The sequence below is a fragment of the Elephas maximus genome, chromosome 3 (assembly GCF_024166365.1).
Source record: "Elephas maximus indicus isolate mEleMax1 chromosome 3, mEleMax1 primary haplotype, whole genome shotgun sequence".
Taxonomy (NCBI): domain Eukaryota; kingdom Metazoa; phylum Chordata; class Mammalia; order Proboscidea; family Elephantidae; genus Elephas; species Elephas maximus.
Window position 1 is genome coordinate 185,002,229 of NC_064821.1, and position 12,048 is coordinate 185,014,276.

At 39.9% G+C, this 12,048-nt stretch overlaps 1 protein-coding gene across 7 annotated transcripts in view; it reads left to right on the forward strand.

Annotated features, from left to right (window-relative positions):
- Positions 1-12,048, forward strand: part of SETDB1 (SET domain bifurcated histone lysine methyltransferase 1) — a 46,238-nt gene that overhangs the window by 1,219 nt on the left and 32,971 nt on the right. For all 7 annotated transcript variants that reach the window (XM_049880386.1, XM_049880384.1, XM_049880387.1 and 4 more), the window contains exons 2-3: positions 345-615; positions 1,511-1,662. In XM_049880386.1, the coding sequence (XP_049736343.1) occupies positions 356-615; positions 1,511-1,662 (412 nt within the window). In that variant the 5' untranslated portion in view covers positions 345-355. The remainder of the gene's footprint in view (positions 1-344; positions 616-1,510; positions 1,663-12,048) is intronic.

The following is a 12,048-nucleotide window of genomic DNA, read 5'->3' on the forward strand; positions in this document are numbered from 1 at the left end:
TAACACACTGACGTGAAATGCACGTACAGAATAGAATTTTTTACAGACGCTAGAAAATAAGCATTATTATGTCATATGTGAATTGTAAGGTAAGATGCCTATGTAGCCTATGGGACTGTGTTTTCCACGCTTTTCAATCTGAAATCTTATTCAGGCCTGTTAGTGTATAGCATAGGCTGAGAACTCTACGAAATCTCAGCATCAAATTCTGGAGAATGGGGAAAGAGAACATAGAATCAAATTTAAATAGCAGGTAACAGAGTAGGAATGAGTTTTATTAGGGGAGTGAAATTTCCTACTGATTGTAGTTACAATGACCCCAAGGGTAATTCTGTTCTATTCAGAGGACATCAGCATGTCCTCCATTCCTGAGTGCGTCGGTTTGGAGGCAGCAACTGCTGCAGTGGAGTCTGAAGAGATTGCAGAGCTGCAGCAGGCTGTGGTTGAGGAGCTAGGCATCTCTATGGAGGAACTTCGGCAGTTCATTGATGAAGAACTGGAAAAGATGGACTGCGTACAGCAGCGCAAGAAGCAGCTAGCAGAATTGGAGACCTGGGTAATACAGAAGGAATCTGAGGTGGCCCATGTTGATCAGCTCTTTGATGATGCATCCAGGTGAGGACTATACAGAAACTAAAAGGAAATCTCTTCATTGCAGGCATTTTTAATGTATAATTGGTCACGACATCGTGCAAAGCACTTTGTACTTTATAAAGTACAAATGTGTAGGACCCTATTCTTCCTCATAGTTTATGGTTCAGAATCAGACTTCACAACCACCATACATAGACTACCCATTTATCAGAGCTTCACATGTGATCAGCAGTAGGGGAGTCCATGTCTTGAGTCCCTTTTCTCTTTCCCCATTCTACTTCATAATCCTACTTTGTTTCCCTAATAAAATCATTTAGGGAATCAAAATCGTAAAGAGTTACTTGCTGTCTTATGTAGTTGTAGAGCATTAATAAACTTGAAAAACCCTATATCTGCTCCTAAACCCCCAGAAGATTTGTTTATGGTGCCCTAGTTGTTACCTAAAACACATTTTCAAATAACAATAAGCTAATTAATGAGGTACGGTTGAAAGGACTATGCTCTGGGCTTATTTTGGATATTTGAGGAACTAGTCTGGAAACCAGACCACCATTTAAAACATTTTTCTATGGGAAAAGCATGTTAAATTCTAAACAGCAGAATTTACAATTATATAGCGTATGGTTTAAATTGAGGACAGTCTACACTTATATATAAATTTTAATGGTTCCTTCACCTACTTCGGAAACTCTGGTGGCGTAGTAGTTAAGTGCTATGGTTGCTAACCAAAAGGTCGGCAGTTCGAATCTGCCAGCCGCTCTTTGGAAACTTTATGGGGTAGTTCTATTCTGTCCTATAGGATCGCTATGAGTCGGAATCGACTGAACAGCAGTGGGTTTGGTTTTGGTTTTTTTTTTTTTTGACACCTACTTCATCTGCTGGTTTTGACCTTCTTTTCCACATGTGTTCCAATTAGGGCAGTGACTAATTGTGAGTCTTTGGTGAAGGACTTCTACTCCAAGCTGGGACTACAATACCGGGAAAGTAGCTCTGAGGATGAAGCTTCTCGGCCTACAGAAATAATCGAGATTCCTGATGAAGATGATGATGTACTCAGTATTGATTCAGGTAAGGGATAAGGCTTTGGATAGAAAAGTCTCGAACTGGAAGATGAGCAGATGGAAGATAAGAAAGGGGAAACCAGAGTCACCAACTTGATATTTTGAACTGCCTGACCTATTAGTATCATAGATGTCCCCTCTTTGTTACTCCTCAGTTGGCATCAACCTTCTTTCCCAATTCTTTGTAACCTCTGTTCTGAATTCCCTTGCGTTTCTTCAGAAGTGGCATCACCAGCTATGTATGTATCCCACAACAATAGGTTCTTTGGCTTAGTCAATTTTTTGACTTTTTCATTAAAGTATAATTTATGTACCATAAAATTCACTGATTTTAAGTGTGTGGTTTGAGTTTTAGTAAATTTATACAGTTGTGCAACCTTTACCACAGTCCAGTTGTAGAACACTTGCGTCATCCCAAAAATGTTCCCTTGTGCTTTTTTATCGCCAGTCTCCATTGCCACCTCCATCAACAACTGATCTACTTTGTCTCTGTAGTTTTGCCTTTTCTAGAAATTTCATATAAATGGAATCATACGGTCTTTTGTATCTGACTTCTGTCACTTAACGTAATGTTTTTTCAGGTTATTCCGTGTTACTGCGTGTGTCGGTAGTTTGTTCCCTTTTTTTTTGTTTGTTTTTAGTATTCCGTTCTATGGATACGCTACATGTTTTTATCCATTCTCTAATTGATAAACATTTGGATTGCTTCCAGTTTCAGGCTATTTATGAATATGTTTCATTTCTGTTAAGTATATACCTGTTAGTGGAATTGCTGGGTCTTAGGGTCACTATGAGTGAGTCGGAATCAACTTGACGGCACTGTGTTTTCTGTTATGGTAAGTGTAAAGGAACACTGGTAGTGCAGTGGTTTAAGCACTTGGCTGGTAACCGAAAGGTTAGCGGTTCAAACCTACCAGCCACTCTGCTGGAGAAAGATGTGGCAATTTGCTTCTGTAAGGATTACAGCCTTGCAACATCTATGTCAATTGGCATAATAAAATCTATTAAGAAAACATCTGCATCCCACTTTGAAAAGTGGCTTCTGGGGTCTTAAACGCTAGCAAGCAGCCAGCTAAGATGCATCAATTGGTCTCAACCCACCTGGCTCAAAAGAGAATGAAGAACACCAAGGACACAAAGCGATGATGAGCCAAAGAGACAGAAAGGGCCACATGAACCAGAGACTACATCATCCTGAGACCAGAAGAACTAGATGGTGCCCGGTTACAACTGATAACTGCCCTGACAGGGAACACAACAGAGTACCCCTGAGGGGGCAGGAGAACAGTGGGATGCAGGCCCCAAATTCTTATAAGAACAGACTTAATGGTCTGACTGAGACTAGAAGGACCCAGGTGGTCATGGCCCCCAGACCTTCTGTTGGCCCAGGACAGGAACCATTCTCAAAGCCAACTCTTCAGACATGGATTAGACTGGACAATGGGTTGGAGAGGGATGCTGGTGAGGGGTGAGCTTCTTGGATCAGGTGGACACTTGAGACTATGTTGGCATCTCCTGCGTGGAGGGGAGATGAGGGGGTGGCGGGGGTTAGAAGCTGGCGAAGTGGACATGAAAAGAGAGAGTGAAGGGAGAGAGTGGGCTGTCTCATTAGGGAGAGAGTAATTGGGAGTGTGCAGCAAGGTGTATATGGGTTTTTGTGTGAGAGACTGACTTGATTTGTAAACTTTCACTTAAATCGCAATAAAAATTATTTTAAAAAAAAGATTACGGCCTTGGAAACCCTATGGGGCAGCTCTGCTCTGTCCTGCAGAGTCGCTATGAGTCCGAATTGACTCGGTGTCAACAGGTTATGGTAAGTGTATGTTTCATTTTTTAAGAAACTACCAAATTGTTTTCCAGAGTGGCCATGCAACTTTATATTCCCACTAGGAAATTTGAGCATTCCAGCTTACTCCACATCCTCTCTAGTGCTTGGCATTGTCAGCCATTTAACCATTTTAGTGGGTGTGTGGTGGTATCATATTGTGATTATAATTTGCATTTCCCTGGTGGCATAGTGGATAAGAGCTATGGCTGCTAACCAAAAGGCTGGCAGTTTAAATCCATCAGCTGCTCCTTGGAAACCCAGTGGGGCAGCTCTACTCTGTCCTATAGGGTTGCTATGAGTCGGAATCAACTTGATGGCAGTGGGTTTAGTTTTTGTTTCTTTTAATGATTAGTGGGAGCCCCGGTGATGCAGTAATTTGGCTACTAACCAAAAGATCGGCAGTTGGAATCTACCAACTGCTCTCTGGAAACCCTGTGGGGTGGTTCTACTCTGTCCTATGGGGGTCACTGTGAGTCAGAATCAACTTGCCAGCAATGATGTTGAACGTCTTTTCATGTACTAATTTGCCATTTGTATGTATTTGGCAAAGTATCAAGATCTTTTTGTGCTTTTTAACATTGAGTTGTTTGTCTTCTAAGTGACTTAGAAGACTTCTTAGTGTTTTCTAGGTGCAATTCCTTCCTCAGATAAGTTTCACAAATATTTTCTCCCAGTTGGTGGCTGGTCTTTTGAATTTCTTCATGATGTCTTTTGAAGAGTAAAAGGTCAGAAGGTGAGGGTCGAAGGTTTGTTTTTGTCTGTTTTGCAAACATATCCAGTTGTTCTACCACCATTTCTTGAAAAGACTTCCTTTTGTACCTTTACCAAAAATCAGTTGATGCTTTATGTGAGGGTCTTTTTCTGGACTTTATTCTGTTACATTCATCTGAGTGTCTGCCTTTATACCAGCACCACACTGTCTTAATTACTGTAATTTTATGCTTGAATATTGAAATCAGTGTAAGTCCCCTAGATTTATTTGTATTAAAAATTATTTTGCTGTTTTAGGACCTTTGCATTTCCAAATGAATTTTAGGATCAGCATGTCAATTTCTACCAAAAAAAAAGGGCCTGCTAGGAGCTGGCATAGTGGTTAAGCCTTTGGCTGCTTACCAAAGAAAAGTTGGCAGTTTGATTGCAACAGCCATTCCTTGGAAACCCTATGGGGCAAGTTCTACTCTCTACTGTAGGGTCGCTATGAGTCAGAATCAACTCGACGGCAGTGGGTTTGGTTTTTTTTGGTTTGGTTGAATATAGAGATCAGTTCGGGTAGTATTGCTGTTTTAACAATATTGAGTCTTCTAATTCATAAACACAGAATATCTCTCTCTCCATTTATTTAGGCCTTCTTTAGTTTTTCTCAGCAAAGCTTTTTTGTTAAATTTAGTCCTAGGTATTCTTTTTGATACTAATGTGAATGAAATTAGTTTCTTAACTTCATTTTAGGATTGTTTATTACTAGGATATAGAAATACAGTTGGTTTTTGGTATTGATCTTGTATTATGTGACCTTCTTAAACTCATGTGTTCTAGAAGCTTTTTGTAGATTCTTTTGGATTTTCGGTATGAAAGACTGTTATCTACAAATAAAGTCATTTTTACTTCTTCTTTTCTAATCAGGATGCCTTTATTTTTCTTCCTTTATCACATTTACTAGAACCTCTAGTACAATGTTGAATGAAAGTTCTGAGAGGAGACATTCTTTCCTTGTTCCTGATCTTAGGTTAAAAGTATTTTGTCTGTAACCATTAATTTTGATGTTAGCTGTAGGGTTTTTGTAGATACCTTTTATCAGGTTGAGGAAGTCCCTTGTATTTCCAGTTTGCTGACAGTTTTTATCATAACTGGATGTCGTACTTTATCAGATGCATTTTCCGTATCTCCTCAATCATACGGCTTTTGTCCTTTATTAATAGTATGTATTATAATTTATTATAATAATTGATTTTTAGATATTAAACCAACCTTGCATTCCTGCAATAAATCCACGTTAATCTTGGTGTATTAGATTCGCTAATACTTCAAGATTTTTGTGCCTATGATCAGAGAGCTATAAATCTGTTGTTTTCTTATTATTTCTTTGTTTGGCTTTGATATCAGGGTTATATCGGCCTTACAAAATGAGATGGGAAGTGTTCTCTCTTGCTCTGAGTTTGCGGTGAGTGGTATTAGTTGTTCCTTAAATGTTTGGAGATTCAACACTGAAGCCATCTTGGCCTGGACTTTTCTTAGTAGGGAGGTTTTTTAAATAAACTTTTTATTTTGGAATAATTTTAGATTCACAGAAAAGTGGCAGAGATAATATAGAGTTCACCTATACCCCTCATCCAATTTCCCTAGTGTTAATATCTTATGTTGTTGTTGTAGTTAGGTGCTATCAAATTGGTTCCAACTCATAGTGACCCTTTGTACAACAGAACGAAACAGTGCCTGGTCCTGCGCCATCCTCACAATAGTTGATATGCTTAAGCCCATCGTTGCAGCCACTGTGTCAGTCCATCTCATTGAGGGTCTTCCCCTCTTTTGATGACCCTCTACTTTATCAAGCATGATGTCCTTCTCCGGGGACCAGTCCCTCCTGATAACATGTCCAGAGTACATGAGACAAAGTCTCGCCATCCTCAGTTCTAAGGAGCATTAATAACTAACGGGAGCCCTGGTGATGCAGTGGTTAAGAATTTGACTACTAAGGAGTACTTCATCCAAGACAGATTTATTTGTTCTGGCAGTCCATGGTATATTCAGTATTTTTCGCCAACACCATTATTCAAAGGCATCAATTTTTCTTCAGTCTTCCTTATACATTGTCTACTTTTTGCATGCATATGAGGTGATTGAATATATTATAGCTTGAGTCAGGCATACCTTAGCCCTTAAAGTGACAATTTTTCTTTTTAACACTTCAAAGGTGTCTTTTGCAATAGATTTGTACAATGCAATACGTCATTTGATTTCTTGACTGTTGATTCCATGGGCGTTGATTGTGGATCCAAGTAAAATGACAACTTCACTCTTTTTTCCATTTACTGTGATGTTGCTTAATGGTCCAGTTGTGAGGATTTTTGTTTTCTTTATGTTGAGGTGTAATCCAGACTGAAGGCTGTAGTCTTTGAGCTGCATCAGAAAGTGCTTCAAGTTCTTTGCGCTTTTAGCAAGCCAAGGTGTGTCATCGCCATATCGCTGGTTATTAATGAGTCTTCCTCCAATCCTGATGCTGCACTCTTTATATAGTCCAGCTTCTAGGATTATTTGCTCAGCATACATATTAAATAAGTATGGTGAAAGGATACAGCTCTGATGCACACCTTTCCTGATTTTAAACCAGGCTCTGAGTTCTGTTTGAATGACTGCCTCTTGGTCTATGTACAGGTTCCTCATGAATAAAAAAAAGCACAATTAAATGTTTGGGAATTCCCATTCTTCACGGTGTTATCCATAATTTGTTACGATCCACACAGCCACATACCTTTGCATAGTCAATAAAACACAGGTGAACATTTTTCTGGTGTTCTCTGCTTTCAGCCAAGATCCATCTGACATCATCAGTGAATCTTGCTTGAATTTTTGGCAGTTCCCTTGTGGATGTACTGCTGCAACCACTTTTGAATTATCTTTAGCAAAATTTTATGTCTCTCTGATATTGGTGATATTGTTTGATAATTTCCACATTCTGTTAGATCACCTTTCTTTAGAATGGGCACGGGTACAGATCTCTTCTAGTCAGTTGGCCAGGTGGCTCTCCTTTAAATTTCTGGGCATAGGTGAATGAGCACCTCCAGCGCTGCATCTGTTTGTTGAAACGTCTCAGTTGGTATTCTGTCAATTCCTGGAACCTCGTTTTTCGCCAGTGCTTTTAGTGCAGTTTGGACTTCTTCCTTCCGTACCATTGGTTCTTGATCATATGCTACCTCCTTTATGTCAGCCAATTCTTTCTGGTGACTTTGTATATTCCTTTCATCTTCTTTTGATGCTTCCTGTGTCATTGAATATTTTCCCCATAGAATCCTTCAGTATTGCAACTTGAGGCTTGAATTTTCTTTTCAGTTCTTTTAGCTTGAGAAATGCTGAGCATGTTCATCCCTTTAGGTATTCTAACTCCAGGTCTTTGCGTTTCATTGTAATACTCTGTCTTCTCAAGCCACCCTTTGAAATCTTCTGTTCAGCTCTTTTGCTTCATCGTTTCTTCTGTTTGTTTTAGCTACTCTACATTCAAGAGCAAGTTTCAGAGTCTCTTCTGACATCCATTTTGTTTTTTTCTTTATTTCCTGTCTTTTTAATGACCTCTTGCTTTCTACATGTATGATGTCATTGATGTAATTCCACAACTCGTCTATCCTTTGGTCATTAGTGTTCAGTATGTCAAATCTGTTCTTGAGAAGGTCTATAAATTCAGTTGGGATATCTTATATTACCATGGTACATTTTTCAAAAGTAAGAAACAAATTGGTACATTACTTTTATCTGAACTGTAGATTTTATTCAACATCTGTCTTTATTCTCTTCCAGGATCAATCCAGGGTATCACACTGAATTTCATGTGGGAAAGTGTTTAATCACTAATCCATTTTCTTTACTTGATACATGTCTATTTAGATTTTCTATTTTGGGGGGGACTGGTTTTGGTATTTTTGTGTCTTTCTAGGAATGTCTCTGTTTCATGATATTCTCTTATAATTCTTTTAATTTTTATAGGTTCTGTAGTGATGTCCAAAGGAACCCTTGTGGCACAGTAGTTAAAGCACTCAGCTGTTAACCAAAAGATCTGTGGCTTAAACCCACCAGCTATTCCAGGGCAGAAAGATGTGGCAGTCTGCTTCCATAAAGATTACACTCTTGGAAACCCAATGGGGCAGTTATACTCTGTCCTGTAGGGTCATTATGAGTCAGAATCGATTCGACGGCACCAGGGGGTATATGGGGTAGTGATGTCCCTTCTTGCATTCCTGATTTTGATAATTTGGCTCTCTTTTTTTCTTGGTTAGCCTAGCTAAATGTTTATCAGTTTATTTGCTCTTTTACAAAGAACCAGCTTTTGGTTTCATTGATTTTTCTCTTCTGTTTTTCTGCTTTCATAATTTCCACTCCAGTTTTTATTATTTCCTTCTTCTCGTTACTTTGGCCTTGATTTGCACTTTTTTTCTAACTTCTTAAGTGAAGTTTATATTTTTTATTTTAGATCTTTCTTTCTTATGTAAGCATTTGAATCTATAAATTGCTTCCAGGCATTGCTTTGCTGTGTGTAAAAGTGGCGTTGGGGCAAGGGCGTCTACCTCCTCTAACTTGAGAAGGGGGGAAGAGAATCAAGATCAACAGTGCAAGGATGATTGTCGTGAGATGGATGTAGACATACCTACTTTCTCCAACCTTTTTTACCAGTTCAGACATCAACCATCCCTCCTGTGGCACTCTATTCTTCTCTGCTGGGTTTGATAGTTCGTTGCATTGGCCACACAGAACTCACAGACCATACTCACAGTTATGGGTTTTTTTAGGGAAGTAACAGGTTAAAATTCATGTTCAGGAATGCGCAGGTTGCAGTTCTTCAGTTAGGACAGCATTTTCTCATCCGTGCCCACAGGCAACCTCTCTCTGGCCCCTTGGCCTCTCAGCTCCTCAGCTCCTCAGCCCCTTGACCCAGCCTCTGGCTTTCTCCTGCAAATACAAAGCTCTTTTAACTCTGGCCATAAGTGCCCAGAGGCACCCCACTCCACCAGTAAGCCTCAGCCTGAAGGTGCTCAGCTTTAGCTCCATGGGTCAGCAAACCTAGCTCCACCAAGTGCTTGGAGGCATCCCAGTCCACCAGCAAACTTCTGCCCAAAGGCACTCAGGTTTCTCAATCTGGGAAGCCCACCACACCATCTCCTGCTTCTGCTGCCACTGTTTATCTGTTGTCGCTTCTCACCATCTTCAGTGTTACAGCTCTCTCTCTTGGTCTCCTGGTTCCAGTAGCTTCCCAGTGCAGGGACCCCGGGTTCAAAGGGTGTACTCCACTCCTGGCTCTTCCTTCTTGGGGGTGATGAGATCCTCCCTTCCTGCCTCTGGGATGGCTCATTTTAAGCCTAGCAGGATGGCAAAACTGACTGATCCCCTCATTAGGGTTTACTACACCGTATTGGCCTGGTCCCACCCCCACAAGCTTCCCAGCACGTTATTTACGTTATTAGCAAGTTATCCAATCCCCTTGGTGAGTCACAAGCACCTCATTTGCATGGTCCCACCCAGTCATTTGGTGGGAATTACAGCCTGTGGCTGGAAGGGCTGTATTAAATAATTCAGTGCACCACACGGTATCGCAACTTTTTTATATGTTGTGTTTTCATTTCATTCAGCTCAGTGTAGTGTCTAATTTTCCTTGTAATTTTTGTTTGACTCATGGTCAATTTAGACGTATGTTGTGTAATTTCCATGTGTTTGGGGAGTTCCAAGATTTCTTCCTGTTGTTAATTTCTAATTTCATTGCGTTTGGAGAACACATTTTGTGTGATTTCAGTCCTTTTCAATTTGTTTAGACTTGTTTTATAGCCTAGATATGGTCTGTGCAGGAGAATACAAATACAAAAAGAGTTTGTGTATTGCTCTTGGGTGGAGTATTATACAAATATCAATTAGGTAAAGTTGGTTGATAATGTTTTTCAAGTCTTGTATATCTTTATTGATTTTCTGTCTAGTTCTAACAATTACTCAGGAGTTTTGAAATTTCCAACTAAAATTGTTGAATTGTCTGTTTCTCCTTTCATTTCTGCCAGTTTTTGCGTTGTGTATTTTGGGACTCTGTTTTTAGGTATATATACATTTATAAAGGAACCCTAGTGGCTCAGTGATTAAGCATTCAGGTGCTAACTGAAAGGTCAGTAGTTCAAACCTACCAGCAGCTCTGCAGGAGAAAGATGTGGCATTCTGCTTCCTAAAGATTTACAGCCATGGAAGCCTCATAGGGCACTTCTACTCTGTCCTTTAGGGTCGCTATGAGTCGAAATCAGCTCGATGGCCATGAGTTTGGTTTTTGGTTTATACGTTTATAATTTTCTATCTTTCTTGTATATTGGCCTTTTTATTATCATAAAATGTCTTTTTCTGTTCCTAGTAATATTTCTTATTTTAATATCTAATTTATCAGATAATAACATAGCCTTTCACCTCTATTGTGGTTACCATTTCTGTGGTAACTTTTTCCATCCTTTTACTTTCAACTTGTTTTTGTATTTGAATTTAAAGTATATTTAAATCACTTGTAGATAACATATAGCTGGATCGGCAGTACGAATCCGCCAGGAGCGCTCCTTGGAAACTCTATGGGGCAGTTCTACTCTGTCCTATAGGGTCACTATGAGTCGGAATTGACTCAACCAACGGCAGTGGGTTTTTTGTTTTTTTTATAGTTGAATCGTCTTTTTTTAATCCATTCTCATAATCTTTTCCTTTAGAGTATGAATCAGTCCATTCACAGTGTCATTACTGATATGGGTGGATTTACAGCTGCCATTTTATCTTTTTCCATATGGCTCCTGTCTTTTCCTCTGTTCTTTCAATAAAGAAGTTTTTTAATTTTTTGTTAAGCAAACATTTCAGTAAACAATATTAATTTTTTTTAGGTGTTTTTGGTTTTGTTTTGCTTTTTAGTGGTTGTGTCTTTACCCACTCATAATCTACAAATTACTACTGGCATAATTCTTGTAAAATATAGCATGTGCTGTTCTTACACATCTGTATGTTTTTTTCATTGATTTTTATTCTGCTTTAAGTGAAAGTTTGCAAATCAAGTCAGTCTCTTATACAAAGACTTATATACACCTTGCTGTGCTCCTTGGAAACTCTGTGGGGCAGCTCTCCTCTGTCCTGTAGGGTCGCTATGAGTCAGAATTGACTCGATGGCAACCGGATTGTTTTTTGTTTATTTCCGTATACTCCTAATTGCTCTCCCCACAACGAGACAGCACGCTTGCTCCCTCCACTGTCCATTTTTGAGTCCATTCGGTCAGCTTTTGGCCCCTGTGCCCTCTCATCTCCCCTCCATGCAGGAGATGCCAGTGTAGTCTTATGTGTCTACTTGATCCACGAAGCTCATTCTTTACCAGTCCAATCTGTGTCTGAAGAGTTGGGTATGGGAATGGTTCCTGTCTTGGGCTAACAGAAGGTGTGGGGACCATGACCTCTGGGTCCTTCTTGTCTCAGGCTATTAAGTCTGGCCTTTTTATGAGAATCTGGGGTCTGCATCCCACTGCTCTCCTGCTCCCTTAGGGGTTTTCTGTTGTGTTCCCTGTCAGGGCAGTCATCGGTTGTAGCCAGGCACCATCTAGTTCTTCTTGTCTCAGGCTGTTGGAGCCTCTGGTTTATGTGGTCCTTCCTTTCTCTTAGACTCATAAGTACCTTGTGTCTTTGGTGTTTTTCGTTCTCCTTTGCTCCAGGTAGGTTGAGACCAATTGATGCATCTTAGATGGCCACTTGCTAGCATTTAAGACCCCGGAAGCCATTCTCCAAAGTGGGATGCAGAATGTTTTCTTAATAGATTTTATTATGCAAGTTGACTTAGATGTCTCTAAAACCGTGGTCCCCAGACCCTCACCC